General features: G+C 37.9%; 1 protein-coding gene across 2 annotated transcripts in view; it reads right to left on the bottom strand.

Moving 5' to 3' along the window:
* Positions 1–17,634, bottom strand: part of phlpp2 (PH domain and leucine rich repeat protein phosphatase 2) — a 69,779-nt gene extending 52,145 nt beyond the window's left edge. The window contains exons 1-3 of one of the 2 annotated variants that reach the window (XM_022670087.2): positions 17,246–17,634; positions 11,295–11,572; positions 6,205–6,338 (exon numbers count right to left, since the gene is read on the bottom strand). In XM_022670087.2, coding sequence (XP_022525808.2) covers positions 6,205–6,338; positions 11,295–11,572; positions 17,246–17,488 — 655 coding nt within the window. In that variant the 5' untranslated portion in view covers positions 17,489–17,634. Of the gene's footprint in view, positions 1–6,204; positions 6,339–11,294; positions 11,573–16,799; positions 16,999–17,245 lie in introns of those variants that run through there. The other variant, XM_022670088.2, reaches the window with a different exon arrangement.
* Positions 17,635–22,890: the final 5,256 nt, after the last annotated feature.

Below are 22,890 nucleotides of genomic sequence, written 5' to 3' on the forward strand. Positions count from 1 at the left end.
GTTTTAGTTTTATAATGTTAGTATTCGTCTAGCCGGGAACATTACATAAAAAATGTTCCAAAAATGTAGTGACGCAAACCAATATTATGTCACATGTTTTCAGAACGTTCCTGGAACACTATTTGTGTAATGTTACAGCCTACCCTTTCTGAAAGCTTTTCAAATAAAACAGTGCTCAAAAAATGTTCTCATAATGTTAGTGTAATGCAGGTAGTTGCTCTGGCACTGCTAGGTGGCTATTGGAAGGTTGCTATAGGTTGCTTAATACTTGCCATTGTATCATACGTGACTGTGCAGACCAAGCAAGGCAGGTGTAAAAGCCCCCTTAAAATTCCCTGAATGCATTTATTAGTAGTGGTGTCCATAAATATTGGGACACATAGTTTACCTGACATAAGCTTATATTAGGGCTGCACAATATATAATTTAAGCACTGCTAATGCAATGCTGAAATGTACAACAAGTTATATCGCAAGACAGAGCATCATCTAAAAAAAAATGATCAATGATACAAAAGAAAAAAATATAGTTTGTATTTTCAATAATACAAGTGAGTCAAAAGGCACCGGGCACCCTTTTATTTAAAAAACAACAGGGACAATGAAATATCTAAATATTCCAGAAAGTATTGGGTGAAGGCCTATCTTCTACGCTATGCCATCTTGAAAGCTGCCATATTTCGGGGCTGAAATAAAAGGGTATCCTCTGACACCTGAATCATGTTGGATTGACTTTTTTGTGACTTTTATTACAATTTCTGTATTTTTTATTAGTGCAATATATATTGCAGAAAAAGAAATACTGCAATCTGAGTCTCAGATGTGCAGCCATAGCTCATTTTGTAAAATAATAGCAATAAGGGTATCTCTCTTTCTGGTCACTTGTGCTTCCGTCACCGTCTTGGCTACTCGCTGTGACACTGACTCAGCAGCGCGCGCATGCACACACACACACACACACACACACACACACACACACACACTCCCCGACCGGTTATTAATAGGAGCGGCATTACAGAACATCAGGTCCCCGGTTTCCTCTCAAACTAAGGCCTATCAGCAGCTTTAAGAGGATCATTAGGCCTGCCTAGAGCCACACGCTGGCACAGTGTGAGTATAAAGAGACAGAGTGTGTGTGTGTGTGTGTGTGTGTGTGTAAGGACTCAGAGCACATCACTCTAATACGCTGTGCCCACCTTCCCCAGGAGGCTGTGGCGTACAAATGAAGAGGGTGCGGGCCATTCGTCCAACATCCTAAGCCATCCATCAGGCTGTCATGTGGGGCAGTAGCTCACCACAGCAGCCCTGACAGGGACAGGCCACCTGGGGATGAGAGATAGCATGCCCCAGTCCCTCCCCCTACCCTGATGGATGGTCGTTTGCCCAGACCTCTGGACCAAGGGGAGCTGGGGGTTATCCAAAGGGCTCTCTGTCTCACCTCAACCAGCCCATATGATCAGAAACTTCCCAGACAGGGTGACCAGCAGAGCCAGAAGAAAGTATATTAGGGTAAACGATGTACTAGCAGCTAAAATTATAGAACTTATTACACAGCACGGATACTGATTTTGCTAAAATGAACATTGCTGTTTTATTCTGTAAACTACAGACAACATTTCTCCCAAATTTCAAATAAAAATATTGTCATTTATAGCATTTATTTGCAGAAAATGAGAAATGGCTCAAAATAAAGATGCAGAGCTTTCAGACCTCAAATAATGCAAAGAAAACAAGTTCATATTCATAAAGTTTTAAGAGTTCAGAAATAATATTTGGTGGAATAAACCTGGTTTTTAATCACAGTTTTCATGTTCTCCTCCACCAGTCTTACACACTGCTTTTGGATAACTTTATGCCTTTACTCCTGGTGCAAAAATTCAAGCAGTTCAGCTTGGTTTGATGACTTGTGAGTTTTCAATTTGGTAAAAGTAAAGAAATTTAAGTGGTCTCTTATTTTTTTCCAGAGCTATATATACATATCTGTATTTTTGTGACGTCTGTCAATGTTTGTTCTTGTCTGTTTGTAGATTAATATTAAAGACATAATTATATAATTAAATAATTAAATAAAATAAAAAGGGACAACTAAGATGGGTGATTTGGCCTGACCTGGGAAAGGCGTAAAAATAAAAGCAGCAACTATTGTTCAACACCTCCAGGAACTCCTTCAAGATGCTGAGAAAACTATTCCAGGTGACTCTCCCTCATGAAGATACTAAGATTAAAATACCAAGAGTGTGCCAATCTGTCCTCAAAAATAAATGTGGTAGTAGAACTAAAACATAAAACATATTCTGGTTTGTTTAGCACTTTTACACTTTTATTCTGTTTACAGAATAATTGCACGTGTGTTCCTGTATAGTCTTCAATATTACATTTACAATGTAAAAATCTTAAAAAGAAATACAACACAAAAGTGTCCACACTTTTGACTGGTACTGTATGTGACACTGTGGAACTTCAGAAATGTCCCATCCCCACTAACTGGCCTCGATCCACCTCCCATAATTCATGTCGCCTTGCCACGAGCATGCTTCAGATGGTTTATGAATACCTGACCTCCATGAATCATATGTTAGGTTATGCATCATATTACACTGTTTACTGCTGTGGATACTCTCAGCAACTGCTTGCACTAAACAGAGACCTCGAATCATGAATGTTTAGAATGAATATACCTTTCATTACACCCCTATAACATATTGTACGCAAATGTATGTGTTCACAGTGAGCCTTTGAATCCATGATGATCACATGGATTATAGAGATAAGCTCTTTTTACTCAGGGTGAAACAAAGCATCGTTGCACGGTGCATCACAATAAAAAAAATTGACAATGTGCATCGTGGGAACATACGATTCCATGTCCTGTTTATAAAATGTTAAGCATTTTCTGAACATCAGAGGTCGGAGTCCCACTTGTGCAGTTCAAAGAACCAGTAAGCTTAAGCAAAGGGCAGAGAATATGTCAGTCATTTTTGACTGAAGCCAATGACACAAGCACTTTTTTCCTGTTTTACTGAATGCGAGCAGCTGGTGGAGCAATGGAGACTTCAGAAGGGGAAACGCAATAGCTCATTCACCCATAGTTAAACCAAAGAAATGAAGGTGTGAACCAAGCTTCAAAGACAAAAAACAGGAACACGATAAGAGTCTGCGCTAAAACCAGCATTAATATCGAATTGGTGTTTGAACGGTGGAGAGAGCTCTGTGACCTGAAAGGGTTTAAAAGTCAGCAGTTTCTGACTTAACATAACCTGGAATCGGATTCATCTGCTCTGAAAGGAGACCGCATCACACCCTCCCAGCTGAAAATTATTTTTCTGCATGCTTACTGCAATTACCAATTCTTACCAGCGAGGGCCCTAAATCTCCCAAATATCAGTTTAAGAAATTAGTTTCAAATATTGTGCATCGTTACACCCCTACTAGACACACATTATCAGTAGTCATGACTGAAACAAAAATTCTTTTTGGGTGCATTCTTTTTTCTTCTCACTGCCATGCTGCAAATGATAATGGTGCACAGCCAGAGGGGAGCATCTTGATAAATAGTAAGCTATCTGTAAGTAAGCACGTGTGTGTGTGTGTGTGTGTGTGTGTGTGTGTGTGTGTGTGTGTGTGTGTGTGTGTGTGTGTGTGTGTGAGTGTGTGTGTGTTTGTGTGCATCCGATTTTCCCCCTCAGGCACACAGCCTTCAATAAACCAGCAAAAGGAAACATACGATACTACAAAGACAGAAAACAAAAAACTATAAATACGGCTTAGCACAACGACTCGGCCACTAATCACACACAGACAGATTGCTGCTCTCGCTGTGTGATGGCTGCAGGAATGAAAGCCACAGTGTAATAAGCTCGGCCTCCGTCTGTTGACATAAAGGGGCTGCAGGGATTCGGAATCACACACACACGCACACACAATTCCTTCCACACAAGGCGATAAGCACACCTATCAAAGCATGACGCCTGCAAAGTGTTCTGCTCAGCTCTGGGGTTTAAGAAAGAGAGAGAGAGAGAGAAAGAGGGGGAAGGGGGAGGAGTGTTAACAGCAACCCGCCACCCAAGAGAGACAAGAATGTGTTCTTTTTTGTGCTGTGTCAGAATAGGTACGTAAGCACAAATCAGCAACCTTTTTTACAGCACAACAGAAATACGGGGACACCAGCACCTTTTCTCCAGGTAAAAGCCCAAATGCTGCTTGCTCGGTTATTTGGGGGCACACAGCTGGCAACTGCTCCCAGAACTGAGGACTGGCAACCTGCCTGTAGGTCCAGAGCAAAAATCAGCACCCAGAGAGGATGAGTATCAGCAGATTATGCCATGAAAGTAGTTGGGCCTTGGGACACCACCTGTACCAGTATTTAGAGGTGTGCCATATCATCTTGTTCATGATAAAATCAATATAGTTTTTAAACTTTTAAAAACATCCATATTGTGATTAGGCCCATCACAATAACTTACACAGTAACAATATACATGTATCATTCAATATACCACAGTTAGTTCCGACCCTGCAATGTGATTGGCTAAGAGGCGTTCTAAGAGTGCTATTATCAGGCGGTAATGCACTGTAACCAAAGCTCTCCATGTATTCATCTACCACGTGAAGGTAACCTAGCAACAATACCAGCTACAAACAGAGCATCAACATTTGTCAAAATGAATTACAGTGATTTCATTAAATCTTAAAATATTAATATTATTAATTTTTCAGTTCTTCTGTCAGAACTGCACAATAGGGAGTGTGCAACATCAAAATCTCTCTAAAATAGAATAGAGGAAGATAGAATCTTTATTGTCATTATACCTGAGTATAACGAAACCTTACCAAGCAGCAAAGACACCAAAATACAATAAGCCAAGAGATTTACAGTCATCAATATCTACACAAGAAGCAAAAAAATTAGAGTAGCTGAAGTGTGCGGTGTGTTGAGGTAAAAGGTGCTATAAATAAATAAATAAATACTTGTTGTCAGTGTGGATGAGAATGAATTGCAGAGTGCAAATAAATATTTATAAGAATATAAAATAAATTACAGCATAACAGGTATGATATCCACCAATAATGGAATACGAGAAAAAGTAATGTCCATACAGTTGTCGGGTGAGTAGGCCCTAAGTGAATAAAGTGCTAAGTGTCCCATATTTAAGTGCATAGTGGTTGTGTGTCTTAATAGCCTTTCAAAAAAATGCACATTTTATTTGTTGGAATAAAACTATATTATTTTTTTTCTTTAGTTATATGTTCATAAGTTATTAAACTATAGATTACATACAGTTCTTACTTATGCACAGGTATAGCTTTATTTTTTTTTTTACTTTAATGTTAATGAATCCAATAACATCAATTGTTTTGTTGTACTTGAATGAATACAATATCAATTGTTTTTCTACCTTACTTGTAATAAATACATTTTTATCAATAGGTGTGTGTGTCTATATTTCCCTCTATAATAATTACTGGGTAATGATGTTTCTTGACTCTGTTTTAGCAGCGGGCCATAGAATGAAACTATTTTAACTCACAGAGCGTTGATAACCAAACCAATGCTATCCTCTTTATTTCAAAATCTTTCACCAAACAGCAATAATGGAACTCTACCATGTTGATCTACGGCACCCAGCCTGCACTAAATATCCTGCACTTTATTTTTATGGTAGATTCTGTTTGTTACACTGTTACATTTTTGTTACATTATTATTTATTCTATACAAAATCAGAATATTGGTAAGTTAATAATTCTACTGCATGTATAATATGATAACAATTCACAATTATTTTGTTGCAGTAGTGTTTCGTCATATCAGCAAGAATATAGCTATCGCAAAAATAAATATTCCAAAATTTAGTTTTGAGGTCGTTCTTTGTTACATTCCTTTATTTATTATTTTTGTTACATTATTTTATACAAAATGCGAGTCTTAGTAAGTTACTATTGTTAAACATTTTGCTTAAGTTAACAGATACTATATATTTTTATGTTTACCGTAAGTACTTGAATTCAATAAATATCATGATATGGAGTTTTTTTGGATTGTGCCAATTCTTTTTCCATATTATTACAAATTATAAATATTATGCAACTATTTTAGGGTCATTTTGCCCATCCTTAAAGGAAACTGTTCTCAAACTGAGAACTGTAGGTTCAGAGCAGACTTTAGCCAAGCAGCACCCAGAGAGGGTCGTCTATAAAAGTACTCACCACTGTAGAAGCGGATCATGCAGCTGAGGTCCGAGTTGGCAGCTTCTTGCTGCACGCGCAGTGGGTCGGCGTAACCCATGGTGGTCAGGTAGTCATATACCATTTGAAGAGGTCTTTCAGAGGAGTCCAGTCTCCTGCAGAGTTTACAGAGAACAAAATATTAGACAGTGTGAAGTAGAGCGAGGTAGTGTGAGGCAGAGTGAGGTATTGCAATGTACAATGAAATTAACTTACTTGATATTAGGCAGGTTATAGCTGTTTAGTGTATATGTATATGGAATATACTGATCTATTGACCCTTGTTTTGTTTTGATACATACAGTACTACAGTTTTCTGCCAATACATGTCTTCATTTTGAGATGTTGAGCATGTTACAGCAGACAGAACACATCACGTTTATTCTGACAGTGGCATCTGGTGCTCTATATAGAGACTGTTCAGCCTCATGGTCATTGGTCTTGGGTCAAGCTGTGGCCTTCTTCCACCTGATTAAACGTTCAGCTTATTCAACCCAGCTGACACCGTTAGCAGCTCCAGACTGCCACATCCAGCATGCCACCAACAAGGGGCAGTTTAGCCCTATGCTGCTTCAATATGAACTACAGTATTCTTCATATCAATATGAACGACTGCAGCGAAGACATGAACACTGAAGACTGCCAGTCAACATCACAATGGGAATGAAAAGGGGAGAGTGCGCCATCTATCCACCCAGAGTAGGGGCAGTATTCTGCCTCGCTGTACCTCACTCTGCCTCACTTTACCTAGCTCTGCCTTACTCTGCTTTGCTCTACCTCACACTCTTTATCACTCTACTTTGCTCTGACTGACTCTAGCTCATTCTGCCTTGCTGTACCTCACTCTTCTTCACTCTATCCCACTCTGTCTTACTCTATCTCACTATACCTTGCTCTGCCTCGCTGTACCTAGCTCTGCCTCACTCTGCTTTACTCTACCCCACTCTACCAAGCTCTGCCTTACTCTGCTTCACTCTACCTCACTCTACCTGGCTCTGACTGAATCAACCTCATTCTGCCTTGCTGTACCTCCCTCTGCTTCATTCTACCCCGCTCTGCCTCACACTGCTTTGCTCTACCTGCTCTACCTTACTCTACATTACTCTGCGTCAATCTGCCGTGCTCAATTTTACTAAACCTTTCTCAACCTCAATCTGCCTCACTCTAACTCACACTTACTTGTTCTAGTTCACACTGCTTCACTCTACCCCACTCTACCTAGCTCTGCCTTACTTTGCTTTGCTCTACCTCACTCTCGAAATCACTTTCTGTACCTCCATCTGCTTCATTCTTCCCTGCTCAGCCTCACTCTGCTTCACTCGATCTTGCTCTGCCTTAATCTAATTTGCTCTGCATCACTCTGCTTTGCTCTGCCTCTCTATACCTTGCTTAACCTCAATTTGCCTCACTCTACCTCAAACTGGCTTACTCTACCTCACTTGGCATTAGTCTACCTCACTCTGCATCAGTCTACCTCACTCAATTTACAATTTGTATTGCAGCTCTTTCAATGTGTTCATCATGAAAAATCCAATCAAAATAATGATAAAATATGATTTTTCTTATCTTGCTAATCTGCAGTGTATTATTGAATGTGTACTGGTAGTACACTGGAGCTTATACACCCACACACAGTCGCCTTTATGAACTAGGTCCCTGTCTGCCTGGCCTCCACCTCAGCCCAGGGCCTCTTCCTGAAGACTAATGTGATTTTAGCCATTTCAGCAGGCCAGTCATCCTCACAAGGACAGAAAAAGGAGAAAGCATGACTCGCCTCTCTCTCTTTCTCTCTCTCTCTCAGACACACCTTCCAAATCTCTGCAGACACTGCAGAAAGTGGACACTGGGACACAACAGGCCTGTTTGTGCCCATGCACACCGACAAACCAACCGTCGCAAAGCCACAAACACTGACACACAAACTCAAATACAATCCTCCAGGGAGTTGAGGCAATGTCGCGACAATTGTCAAACTCAGTTTTTCTTTTCGTTTTTTTTTTTCTTACAGGTTTTTTCAACATAAATACTGTGCTTTTTCCCTCAAAAACAAGTAACAAACCCACTGTAGCTCCTCCCATTCTATTCTAGTGGTTGTGCATGCAGGCGAACACGTGTACATGTAACCTCAGCATCCTGTTCTGGGCAAATCGGCCTATTCACAGCATTGGGATGAGCTTGCATCTGTGTGTGTCAGTGTAAGAGTGTCTGTGGTTTGTGGGTTGAAAATTGCAAGAATTGCAAGAATTTTGATGAAATGACCATCCTACTTTCTCAGTCCAATAATGTACCTCCTCTTAAATGCTGTCTACTGGCCCAAATGTTTTCGAGTGTGCTGTAGAGGGTTCAGGGACCTTCCAGGTTTCAGTGAGTTAAATTTAAGAATTTTTGAGACCTTTTACGACCATTCTCAGTGAAATTTTGGACCAGAGGTCTTTCTTTTTAGCACCAATCTCAGCTTGTGCCTTGCAACATATTTTAAGTGTGAAATCCATATGTTTTTAGTCTACAGGAAGGGCATCACTGTCCCAGTATTTTTGAAGGGGGCTGTAAATAACACTGACATTAAAAAATAATACTCTGCAATTAAAGCAGCATTTTCATTCTCCAAACAACACAATGAGAGAAACACAGCAGAACATGAATTTCAGAAGGTTTCATGGTGAACTGCACTAATCTTCACAGCCCAGTACACTGAGCCATAAAGTTATGTAATTCTGCTCCACTTGGTTTCCGGGTACAGTGCTGTCTCTAGGATCTGAGACTGGTATGAACAAAATAAAAATCATTCTTTTCGTGATATGATTAGATACAAATTTCACAAAAGCTGTAATCAGATGATACTTTGAGGGGATCTTAAGATGACTAAACAGTGTATTGTTGTGTGTATTATTATTTATAATCTGTTTACCGGACTATAGCCCTATTTAAACAGAATTAATTTTACATGGTAGTAATGTAATTTTATAACAGGAGCTCTTTAACATTTGCAGGAATGGGAGTGGCTACTTGATTTACACTGAACACCAAAAAAAGGTCATGATAACTTAAAATTTATAATAACTGTAAAACTTTACTTAATCTTATCTTATCTAACCTTACTTATAATAATGATATAATAATAATGAACTTTTAGTTAATTCAGCAGCTACATATTTATAACATGTATATAGATAATGCTAGACAGCACCTTAACTTTGCAAGAAGCATCATGATGACACCTTTGTGTCATCATCTGGATTTGCCACAGACTTGAAGGAACTGTACCATCCACAACAAAACTAAATGCCCCCTCTACTTCCTCTATTCTTGGAAAAATGAAAAAATATTTTCCACAGGATATGACGGATTATTTGCACATATGCCGATTTGCATGTGATTAACATAACCTGAGGTTATTTTTAAGACTATTTTTACATAAGGTAAAAGATACCAGAATCTTTACCGATAAGGGATGTGCAGTTTGTAAAAATGACTGGAATAGCACAATCGGAAAAGACCGAGAATCTCTGTAATAATTGGGTAGAGGTATAAAACCCCTCAGCATTGAGCTGTGGAGTAGAGGAACTGTGTTCTTTGGAATGACTTGAGTAATATACTTTTACTTCTTAAAAATATACAGACCCTTGAATTGCAAACATACTGGTTCATTTACATTTATGGGCCTTCCTCAATGAGTGACATTATTCTAAAATCTTGCCAAATATACTGTACGATAAGCACATAATGTAATTATTGTGACAGGCCTAGAGAAATGTAAGTATCAGGTAAGCTGTCCGAAGAGTAATTACTGTGTATTTAAGGTAGTGCATGTATGTGTACTAAACACTAAAACAAGCAGGCACACATCAAAAATAGCTGAAGAGGAAGTTAAAAAGCCCTTCCCTGTCTCATCAGAAAAAGCAAGTGAGAGAGACAGAGACAGAAACAGAGAGAGAGAGGGCGTAACCAGATTACAGGGTGAGTTTACTGGAGGTCTGCTTTAATTCTGGTTTGGCTATAAAGTGGCTGTCATGCTTTTGACATACACAAAACGGACAGAAATATTGGGACTCCTGCTTATTTATCATTTAGCATTCATTGTTTCTTCTGTAATCAATGGTATTATAAAGTAAATTATTCTGCTTTTGTTGAAATCTCTATTTCTATGGGAAGGTTTTATGCTAGATATATACTAGATTTTGGAATATTGCTGCGAGGATTTCTCAGCAATTCAGCAACAACAAAAGCATAAGTTAGGTCAAGACTAGGACACTACTCTTATTAATGTTCACTGTGGTTACTTGCCAGAAGAGCCCATTTATTAGCCACCAATATTCCAGGTATTTTAGGTCTTTTATACTCCAATTTCAAAGTCAAAATATTGTTAATGATTCAATGTTCACCGATCCATAGGCGTGTCATGATAATTACAATATCGACTTATTGTACAATAAATTAACACGAACAAAATCTTTTTTCTTATTATTTCTTATCTTATTTTTGATAATAGTGATATAGTCTATTGTGTTTATTTGTATGTTTGTTCACATATATAACAGTCAACAGTATTTTAGACCAATTAGTGCTTTGATAACTGACAATAATAACGTTTATCACAATACTTTCTGGGAGGATATATCATCCACAAAAAAATGATCATGACAGGCCTACTGCTCCATAGAAGTACTGTGTAATTACAATTTTATTCTATGACATTATTATACATGATCAGTGGCATAAATGGTTTGAAAATGACAATGATGTTGTTTATTTCAACAATATCTGGGATGATATCTCATGCATAAAATAGGGTTATCGTGATAGGCCTAATCACCACTCCACCTCATCTTTAACTCCCCAAATTATTATATTGAATGTGTTGGATGTAGCATCATCAATTTAGAGAACACAGATCTTTCACTGCTCCACAGCTCAATTTAAGTTACCTAGCATGTTTATTTGCTCCAGAGAGTAATATTTATTATATTATTGGGAAATCTTCTTTACGCAGACTAGACAACTGTGTGTGCCACTCATTAAGGAAGCTAAATGCATTCTTTACTAAATGGTGTGTTCCCAAACATTTTTTTTACCTGATAAGGTCCCCATGCAGCTGCAGGTACAGTCCCTGGCCGTTGCGTTGTGCACTCAGCTCCTCCACCGTGGTGCTGGTTGAACATAAAACCAGTTTAAGGTCCGGTTGTGCCGTTGACGTGGTCTGGGGCCCAGGAACAGGTGCTTGGGGCTCACTGGCCCCATAGAGGCACACGCAGCCCCGCTGGGCATCCCCCTTTAGCCAGTCTCTCTCACGTGAGCCAAAGCGGTTCTTCCTGGTCACACAGCCACGGCTGCCGTTCCGCTTCATGTTACGCTGCAACACAAGAAACCGAGGTGAGGCACAGACCACACGAGAAATCAATAACAACATCAACTCTGATTTAGAGAAACCCCAGAGCATCAGTGCACTTAACTTTAACACAGGACATACAAATATTATCAACTGCAAAAACCACATGCCACAATATGAAATGTACTGTAATCTATATCATACATTTTTGGGGTTAGTGCAGAATCATGGTAAATAATATGGACTGGTTGTTTAGAATGACTAGAATGAGCAAGCTTGACCAGCTTAGTCATGCTTGATCTTGCTGGTCTTTAGGGGTGGGACAATATATTATACGATATATTGTGATACATCATATCCTTTCTATCATATGGTTTCGACACATGGCGTCAAAAAAATATATATCACGAAATTTCAGGGTATCTTTGTATGTTTGCTCACATATATAACAGCGAAGATCATTTTGGCCAGTCATGCAATACCAGACCATCGCTTCAATAACTGACTCCCTACACACAGCGTGGACTGCAGAAGGATGTAAAAAACTATATATTTCCCAAACTATGAATAATTACATTTGTTGGTTTTAAAATGGTAGAAAATTATTTGTTATGCCATTCTATTATCATTATATCAGTGGTATTTTATTGGTCTTAAAATTACAATATTATCATTTAACACAATAATGTCTGGGACAACATAATCATCCCCAAAAAAAACTGTTACGGGGACAGGCCTACTGCTCTATAAAAGTACTATGTAATTACACTTACGCTATTGAAATGATGTTTTTCTTTTTTCTTTTTTTTTTGAATAACCAGCTTGACCAAGCTTGAGTCATGCTTGTTTCTAGCTGGTCATTTTGGTGTGGCCAACATATATCAATATTGCGTTATAATGTGTAATTTCTATAACATTGTTTCAATACATGGCGATAACGACATTCTTTAAAGAAATTTCTGTAAATTAATTTCCTTAATTTCCTAAACTACCGCAACAAAATAAATATGTTTTATTTCATAAAAATACGACAGTAATGTTTCGTAAGCAGTAACTTAGCAAGACTCTGATTAAAGTTCTGTTCCTACAAACAAAATCTACAACAAAACTAAAGTGCATGAATATTAACGGCAAACAAACCATTAATGATAAATACTGACACTAATAAATCCATAATTCCAGGTATTTGCCTATTTAGGAGTATTTGCAGTAACACAGGTGCAATGTATCATATAGTATAGCAGAGAATTGTCTAGCAACATATCGAGTATCACAGAATTACAGAGTATCGTGATATCACTGTACCAGGAGATGCCCTTTGATTCCTACCACTATTAAAATCAAATTCAACACACATCATGCTGCTCAAGAGCTGTTTAATCAGCTAGTTTACATGCATATGATATGTTTCTGTCTGGAAAAGTTTCAACCACCATGATCACCCAAAACCAACTACCAGCAAAAGCATGGTCTTAAGCCATATTTTCCAGGAGGCCCTGACCATTTTGCCTCCACCCAGCAACACACAGCCTGTGTTAAAACCAGCAGTCTTGCTTTTACATGACTGGGGGAGAGAGAGCCTGCTAGGGCCCAAATATTTACACAGGGCACAAACGCCCTGACGAGAGGCGCAAGCCAGGCCTGATTCACAGATGGGCAGCCAGGCATCAGGTCATTAGTCAGCCTGATGAAATCATACTCCTACAGAGCCGGGCTCCATGGCAGAGACGGAGATAGAGGGCCTGGGTTGCCTGTGGCTGCAGCTGCTGCTGCTTCAGTGCCCACTGCACAGCGAGGGCTGAGCACAGACAGCATCCCACCATCTACTAAAGACACGCCTGCGGGCTACGACAAAGAAGAGATGACTGCGTTTTACACACCAAAACACTATTCAGAGAGTCCAGAGATCAACAGAAATACGTACTAATGTGGACCTGCTTTTTCACCATTAAATGAATTACATGGGCACAATGTATTTTTGTCTTGATTTTTAAAGAAAACATAAGTGTTTTTCTTTTAACAAATATGGTTCTGTCTTGTCACTTATTTGGCCAAACATACATGTCATGAGTCAAATATTGCCCCAAATTTAAGTTACTTATTCGTAGTGGTGCTAATCAAATGAAAAGGGTAAACCTTCGATGAAAAATATTGGATACGTAACTAACACAGAATTACAGTGTTGTCCTACCATTGTTATCACAGGCAACAAATCTTTGACAGTGTTTTATCATGAGATGACCTGCGATTCTCATCCCTACTCATCAAAAAGCTGTTTATTTATTTTGGCCAAACACATGCAAACAAAGTGCAAATAAAATTGTTTGCTGAATATTCAGTGAATTCCTAGTAACTGTCTCTAATGCCCAGATTAGACTCTATATTACTATTTTGTAGTGCATTGCTGTGAGGATTTAATTGCACTGCATTTAGCAATAAAAAAAGCATTAGTGAGGTCAAGATGACTGTTGGTGCTCCATCCAGGACTCTTTTGGACTGGATGATTTGGGTATGAGGTGGAGTTGGGTGTTGACCATCCAACAATCATTTCAGAGAACACAGGTTCTTCCACTGCTTCAAAGCTCCCAACTAGCCCACTATATGCCTGGCATTAGATTGAGCATGGAGCCAACATGTTCATGTCTATATGCTCCAGCAAGTCTTATTTTCTTATTGGGACTAAACAAGCTGTGCAACTTAAAGTACAGTGAATAAATTTACCCCAACGGGTGTCCACAAATATGTGGACATATAAAGTATCTATATATCTGTCTGTCTGTCTGTCTATCTATCTATCTATCTATCTACCTAGCTTACTCACTATCAAGATTGATGATTAAATGTACTCACTGAGGGCTATTACACTATGTAACGTGAGCTCTGTACAGTAAGCCCAAGATAACAGGTCTAGCTAATCACTTTGCTTGTTTTATTCTGTCCTAAGACTTTGAACAGAATGACTTCTGATGGGAAAGTAGAAGGAGTGGTGTGTGTGACCTCAAGCATACTGAGTTGGCCCCCCTGCTGAATATACAGCTCAGGTCATGCTGATGCTGTTTTTTGACCAGCCTTGATTTTGACCACTATAGGGTATATATCCTTTAGTGTTTAATGGTTTATCTGGTCTACAAACATTATCATCTTTGAACAGAATGACTTCTGACGGGAAAGTGGAAGGAGTGGTGTGTGTGACCTCAAGCATACTGAGTTGCCCCCCCTGCTGAATATACAGCTCAAGTCGGTCATGCTGATGCTGTTTTTTGACCAGCCTTGATTTTGACCACTATAGGGTATATATCCTTTAGTGTTTGATTGTTTATCTGGTCTACAAACATTATCATCAGTACGCCTAAAATAAAATTCAACACACATTATGATGGTCAAGAGCTGGTTAACAAGTTAATTTACCTCTATAGTGCATGTTTTTGTCTGAAGAATAAGATTTTCAATCAGTTTGACTATTAAAGATCAGCTTAGACCATCCGAACCCTGCTACCAGCAAAAACCGTCCTTAAAACTGGATATTTCCACAGGGCCCTGACTATCTCAACTAGAATCCTACATCAGATGAATTTGGTGGTGAACTGAATGTCTGTTAAATGCTCAGAAATTGCTCAAGAGTAAAAAAAATATATTGCCTTGAAATTAGATAATTTTACTTGCTAAGTTTTTTTTTTTTTTTTGCTGTGTACAGCTGTATGCTAAACTAAACATCTTAAAATGTTAATATATAGTCATAACAACTGTTAACTATGTTTTTTTGTTACCTGAAAATCTGAAAAACATTACATTTATTTTATGAAGGTGTCAATATAGCCTAAAATCTAGCGATCAGCTTTTTGTATTTCGTTATCATCAATCATTTATCTTTATTTATTTGGTACTGTCACAGTTTATCAGATTAACCTCAGACATACATATTTAGCCACAAGGCTAACAGGTTCTAAAATCAACAGTTGGTGTAAGCTAACTGGTCATGCACTTTAGATAGCTAGCCAGCTAACAAACTACAAACAGTCAAACATGGGATTTAAATGCCCTTTAAATGATCATAAGATGCTTAAATGTGGAACTGACTGATATTAGTGAGTCAATATGGAATCTGTTGTATTTGGGCACTTTTAGAGACATAGGCCAAGTTGATACTCTTATACCTACATCTTTTTAATAGAAAAAATAGATTTAGATCATTTCACTTTCTAATATTATTTTTTTTTCGAAATGTAATGTTACTGCTCAACTGTATTAAACCACTGGTGTTTTTTATACATAGCCATAACAACTATGATATGTTATCTGTTTTTCCTGAAAAATTGAAAAACATTATGATCATTTTAGAAAAGTTTTGATAATGCTTAAAATCTAACAGTCAGCTTTCATTATTTCGTTATTATCGATCATTTATCTTTATCTACATAGTGCTTTCACAGTTTCAACTAAAGATTTACCTCAGACATACAGATTTAGCCACAATGCTAACAGGTTATAAAAGTGACAGTTGGTGTAAGTTAGCAGGTCCAGCGCTTTAGCTAGCTAGCAAACTAGAAACAGCGGATTGTGGGATTTAAATGCCCTTTGAATGTTCGGCAGTTGCTCAAATCTTTATCATAGAGAAAATAAGACTTATTGCATGGAAATTAGATAATTTTACTTGCTAATACTATTTTTTTTCTAAGTGTATGCTCAACTGTATTAAACCATAGCTGTTTTAAAAAAAAAATCATTGCAATTACTTTAAAAATGTGTCAATATAGCTTAAAATCTAGCGGTCAGCTTTCTTTATTTCGTTATTATTGATTATTTATCTTTATCTACATCCTGCTGTCACAGTTTAACAAAGGTTTACCTCAGAGGCGCAGATTTAGCCAAGATGCTAACAGGTTATAAAAGTGAAAGTTGGTGTAAGTTAGCAGGTCCAGCGCTTTAGCTAGCTAGCAAACTAGAAACAGCGGATTGTGGGATTTAAATGCCCTTTAAATGTTCAGCAGGTGCTTAAATCTTTATCATAGAGAAACTAAGATTTATTGCATGGAAATTAGATCATTTTACTTGCTAATAGTATTTTTTTCTAAGTGTATGCTTAACTGTATTAAACCATTGCTGTTTTTTAAAAACATTACAATTAACTTAACTTACTTTAAAAAGGTATCGATATAGCTTAAAATCTAGCAGTCAGCTTTCATTATTTCGTTATTATTGATTATTTATCTTTATCTACATAGTGCTTTCACAGATTCAACTAAAGATTTACCTCAGAGGTGCAGATTTAGCCACGATGCTAACAGGTTATAAAAGTGACAGTTGGTGTGAGTTAGCTGGTCGCGCGCTGTAGCTAGTTAGCAAAAGGGCGGGAAGGATCGGGGCGCTGGGTGTAAACCCGGTTAACCGGAGAGCCCGGCTCCTGTCAGGGTACAGACAGCTAGCTATCATCATCATCATCATCTCTCGCTGAACGGACGGACGGGTGGGAGAAGGGAGGGAGGGGGTCAATGGCGTTCCGAGCGAGGCGTTCTCGATGCTGTTCACGATGCTATTCACACACGTAGGCTGTTGCCTTTCGGCCCTCGTTAACGGGAACATCATCCCTCCGCAGCCGCTCGCTCACAGCTCTCGGTAACGGTAACCCAGCTAGCTAGCTAACTAACCGCATAACTAACTAGTTAACGAGATAAATAACTGACGCCACAGATGTGTTACCTTTAAAACCCGTATCCCCGTGGTGCCACCCCGGGCTGCCACAGCGCCGCGCTCTCCCGCCCCCTCGACAAGCCCCGGCTTCGGCTTGGTCCACGCAGCCTCAGCGCCAGCCCCCGCCGCAGATCCAGTCACCGCCACGGCCACCGCCGCGCCGCTCCGGTCGCCGTCCTCCACAGCAGCCCCGTTTTTCGCGTCCGCCTCGGCATTCCGCACCGGCCTCGCCGCGTTCTCCTCGTCCTTCATCCTCTCGCCTACATTTACGTCCCGTTTTCAACCCAAACGTCCAGATGTCGCGTCGCAGCTGACCAGCGGTAAATTCCAGCACAGGCGGCGGCGGAAAAAGCCCATCCTGATTCGGTGAGACGCCATAATGGGACCGAATCGCACGGCTGTCAGATCCGCGCTCAATAAACAGTAGAGGGCGGGGCTAATTATTATTCATGAGGCACTGCCCATTCCTGGGCTTCGGATTTAATGAATTATTCATGAGAACAGGAACGCCCAAAACAGGTGCTTCGTGACAAATGATAGGAAATATATAAAAAATCTTGTGTTTTTATCTCTTTTTATGATTCATGTTTTTTTTCTTTTTGAATACAATATTTTTTGGCCAGGAATTAAAAGCTATACAGGAACTACAGGTTGGCGATATTGCCCCCAAATAATATTTTTTTTATAAAATAGTATTTTTGCTATTAATTATTTTTTTGTACATATTATACATTTTTATTAATTTCAAGAAAATACTACTGCAAAAATATGTTTGTTTTCATTTTATTCAGCATAAATCTAAACGTTTCTATGTACAATCTATAAACATTTGTCTATTTCATAAAAAGTAACTTACCGAGACTTTAATTTTATATAAAATAATAGTAAACAAAAAAATAAATTGTAGGAAAAATAGCTTAATGTAATTACAGAACAACAAAACAATCTACATCTCAAAATTAGAAAATTTGCCTTATTTCAGTAATTCAGTTCAAAATGTGAAACTCTTATATTATAATAAATGTATTACACACAGAGTGATCTATTTTAAGCGCATATTTAGTTTATTGTGGATTATTTTGTCTTACAGGCATTAAAAACCCCAAAATTAGTATCTCAAAAAAATTAGAATATTATTTAAGACAAATTCTACTTTTGGCAATGTGGGCAGTGTACCAAGTCCTGCTGGAAAATGAAATCCTCATCTCCATAAAAGTTGTCAGCAGAGGGAAACATGAAGTGCTGTAAGATTTTGCGTGAAAACAAAACTGCACTGATTTTAGACCTAATAATAAAACACAGTGGATCAACACCAGCAGATGACATGTCTCTCCAAACCATCACTGATTGTGGAAACTTCACACTACTACTTTATTTCCAAATGAAATGTAAAATTTGCTGATGGTTAGTGATGGTTTGGAGAGTCATGTAATCTGCTGCTGTTGGTACCAGTAAACAAAAGTATATTTAGTGCCTGTGGATAAACTGCAAACAAACAATTAAAAATAAATACAGTAAATAAGAAAACAAATACAAAATAGACAGCTTCAAAGAATATTACAATATCACAATATGGAGGTATTTTTTTATATGTTCAAAAATTTGCACTATTTTTGCGTATGATACGATATGGCACATGGAATTATTTTGTGAACAACAACATAAAAAGGGGGTTAAACAAATGAGAATATGTTTTATACATTAGATTCTTCTAAGTACCACTTTCAATACTAAAACAGGGTGGTTATCAGTCCTAATCTATTAGTACTTCTACTCTACAGGACAACTGGACATGTAATGTATAATAATTTACATATAACAAAAAGTAATAGAGGCTAGTTTTATAAGACGTCACACTTATGTATATAGCTGTAAAAGATTTTATCATAAAATATACATTCAGTTTGATGTCATGCATCACAAAGATCATCACAAAGTCAATATGCTTAGTTTTGTATTTCATGGGCGTGTCTCATTCTTATCAAAGAGCAAGTTCACCTTGATAATATAGGCTTAACAAAGTTTATATATGGTTTTAAAGTTCAAATTTAAACAGTCCTGAACATGGTCACTTCATATGTCTCACACACACTTGTCAAACCACGTGTTAAAGATAAATAAAATGCCTCTAATGTTTAATATTTAACCTTTTTTGTACCAGCCCAACTAAGTAGAGGTGACAGGCCATATGCACTATGTAATGGGTGCTTATCTATATATAGAAAAAACAGACCTTAAACAAAGACCCACAAGGTAAGCCAACACACAACAACACAGATTCAGAGTAGAGACTTTACGATTGGGTAGTAAAAACTGTCCAATCCAGGCTATGAAGGAATCATGTAGTAAATTAAAAGTGTTAAACAAACTAAAATACCCTGTGAAGAAGCATTTAGGTGCTCTTATCTGGGGAGCTGTTAAGTTGCGGTTTCCATAGGTGGTAACTCTAAAGAACTTATCCTGTGCAACAAAGGAATCTTTTGCGCTTCCTTTCCTGGGGCGGTCCTGATGAGTGCCAGTTTCATCCTAACGTTATTAATGTTTTTTTGCTGTCTTTTTTTTCTTTACTTAGTTGAGTAGTTCTTGCTTCTCATAATCTGGATTAGAACATTACTCAAATATTCCCTATTCACTGTATACCTGTAACTCTACCTCTGCACTACTTTACTTTAACTGATGCTCTCAAACACTTTATTATGAGACAAGAAATTCAAGTAATTAACTCTTGACTAGTTCAGCTGATGAAGATGTGTCCTAACTTTTGACAGGTATTGTGGCCAGTGGACAGAGTTTACTTGAGGAAAATGTGTGTATTTTAAATCCATTTTAAGTCTATATGGAGAACAACAAACATACACTTTTTTATTTAAGGTAATGTCATTATTTATCTTTATTAAGAATTATATATTTAAAGTAACCCTAAATATGCTACATGTTCAAATATATGTTTGTGAATGCACCTACTGCTGACACATAGACGTCCTAATGCACACATAGACAGTGGTCTGAAAAAGTTTGGGCACCCCTGATCATTTTGATAATGATTTTCCTTTATAAATCATTGGTTGTTCAGATTAGAAATTTCAGTTAAATATATCATATAGCAGATGAACACAGTGATATTTGAGAAGCGAAATTAAGTTTATAGGGTTTACAGAAAGTGTGTAATAATCCTTTAAACTAAAATAGGCAGGTGCATAAATGTGGGGACCCCAACAGAAAATACATCAAATCAATATTTAGTAGATCCTCCTTTTGCATAAATAACAGCCTCTAAACTCTTCTTATAGCTTCCAATGAGGGCTGGCTTCTGGTTGAAGGTATTTTTGACCATAAGGGTGCCTGCATTTATGTACCTGCTTAATTTTGTTTTCAAAGAATTATTGCACACTTCCTGTAAATCCTATAAACTTCATTTTACTTCTCAAATATCACTGTGTTCGTTTGCTTTATGATATATTCAACTGAAATTACTGATCTGAACAACCAATGATTTATAAAGAAAAATAATAAAAGTTATCAGGGTTGCCCAAACTTTTTTTTAACCACTGTACACACAGCTTATCTAGTCCCTAAAATAGATAAATACAATGAACCTATTGGTGCCTTGCTTAATCTAATGGAACGTGTGGGCTAGATAAAAGGTTTTATGGAATGATGGAGCTCCATCCAATGCTTGAATGCGATGAATTGCTAAATGCAACCAAATCCTCACAGCAGTGCTTCAAAAATCTAGAAGAAAGACATCCCCGGGACACAACAAGATGACAGACTTGTTTTTAATACCCTTGATTTCAGAAAAAATCAATAAATTAATAGGCATCCCACAACCTTTATCCATATAGGGTTTTTAAGCCCAGTTTTTTATACTGAGTACACAAGAAACTCAATTTCAAACCTACTAGCAGAGGGATTTAGTCAGAATTGTAATACAAAATATTATTTTTCTTCGTATTTTATTTAGTTAAGCTATTTTAATGATATAGGGCACTTACAGAATACTGAGTGTTTTACTAAACTCCATGAAAAACAGTAAGAAATACTGTGATTTCACCTGTGACACAGACTGCAGCATTACTCCATTCCTCCAAGCTATTTCTACATCCTCCCTGTGAGGCACGTGAGAGTGGATGCTGTCACTAAGATGGAAAAGCACAAACCTTTAAACATGACATCAGTGCATAATGACTCAGTATTTTACTGAAACACACAATGGCTCTATACTTTATCATATCTGTCTTATCACAGACTCAGCAGTTCATCACGTACTGATATAACCTTTCCAGTATAGTGATTTACAGGATAATTCGTGTATGGTTTTCTTATCAATACATAACATTATTATTATTATTATTTTACAGTTCTCCTATGTCACCACAAGAGGGCAGCAGTGTAACAGATAATCATAGACTCTACCCCAGGGTTCTTCTGTGGTTCCAGAACCTAAAAGAGAACCATCTAAACAAACTCCTGGGGTTTATTTTAGATGAATGCTTCTCAGGAGAGCCAATTATACCCAATGAAAGAAAACATATGGAAAAAGGAGAACAATTGATTGTGAAGAATTACCTCAGGGGATGGCTTGAGGACGTGGGAACCCACACCTGTGTAAGTTGTGAGGTGTTATCTTGTGTACCACTGTGGGTGGTAGTGATGGCGACCGGTGGCATCTGGCTAGAATTGTCCATGCAAACAACAAAGTACAAACAAGAGACTCGGGCAGAAAATCACATCCATAATCAGTGCAGAAGACCCCACACACACATATCCCACAGCTTTTAGGCGACGTGGCAAAAGTCATGGGACACATGAAGCAAATAAAGCAAGCTGTATACAGGCTTTTAGTGATAACTTAAGGAGACTTCTCTTTTTACATTCTCAAAATTAATTGCACCATTGACATTTATTTTGTCAAAAAACAAGATAAAAAGTCAAAGAAAGCAGAGATACATTATATACTAGTGCATCTCAAAAATGTAAATATCATTTAAAGGTTTTTTAAGTCTTTATTACTTTTATGTTGATGATTATGGCTTACAGCCAATGAAAACACAAAAATCAGTGTCTCAGAAAATTAGAATATTATATAAGACCAATTGGTACTTTTGGCAGTACTGTGGGCAGTGTGCCAAGTCTCCATAAAAAGGGAAGCATTAAGTGCCGTAAGATTTTGCTGGAAAACATTGGTTTTGACTTTAGACTTGATAATAAAACACAGTGGATCAACACCAGCAGATATCAGACATGTCTCTCCAAACCATCACTGATTGGTGGAAACTTCACACTAGACCTCGAGCAGTTTGGACTGTGTGTCTCTCCACTCTTCCTCCAGACTCTGATCCCTTGATTTCCTTCAAATGAAATGTAAAATTTACTGATGATCAGTGATGGTTTGGAGAGACATGTCATCTGCTGGTGTTGATCCACTGTGTTATATGAGCACATCACGATGACTATGCTTAAATGATACCCAACTATCTCAATCTCACCTTATATTCAGCCTAGAGGTTCTAGAACCCAATAGGGTTCTAGAGCCTACTTTTAATGACAGTATAGTATAGTAGAGTTTTCCCCAATAAGCATTTCCTAAAACATCTTGGTGCATTACTTTTGGTCAATGGGTGCAATGATAACAATACTGCATGGTACAAATG

This window comes from Astyanax mexicanus, chromosome 16 (genome assembly GCF_023375975.1).
Source record: "Astyanax mexicanus isolate ESR-SI-001 chromosome 16, AstMex3_surface, whole genome shotgun sequence".
NCBI lineage: Eukaryota > Metazoa > Chordata > Actinopteri > Characiformes > Acestrorhamphidae > Astyanax > Astyanax mexicanus.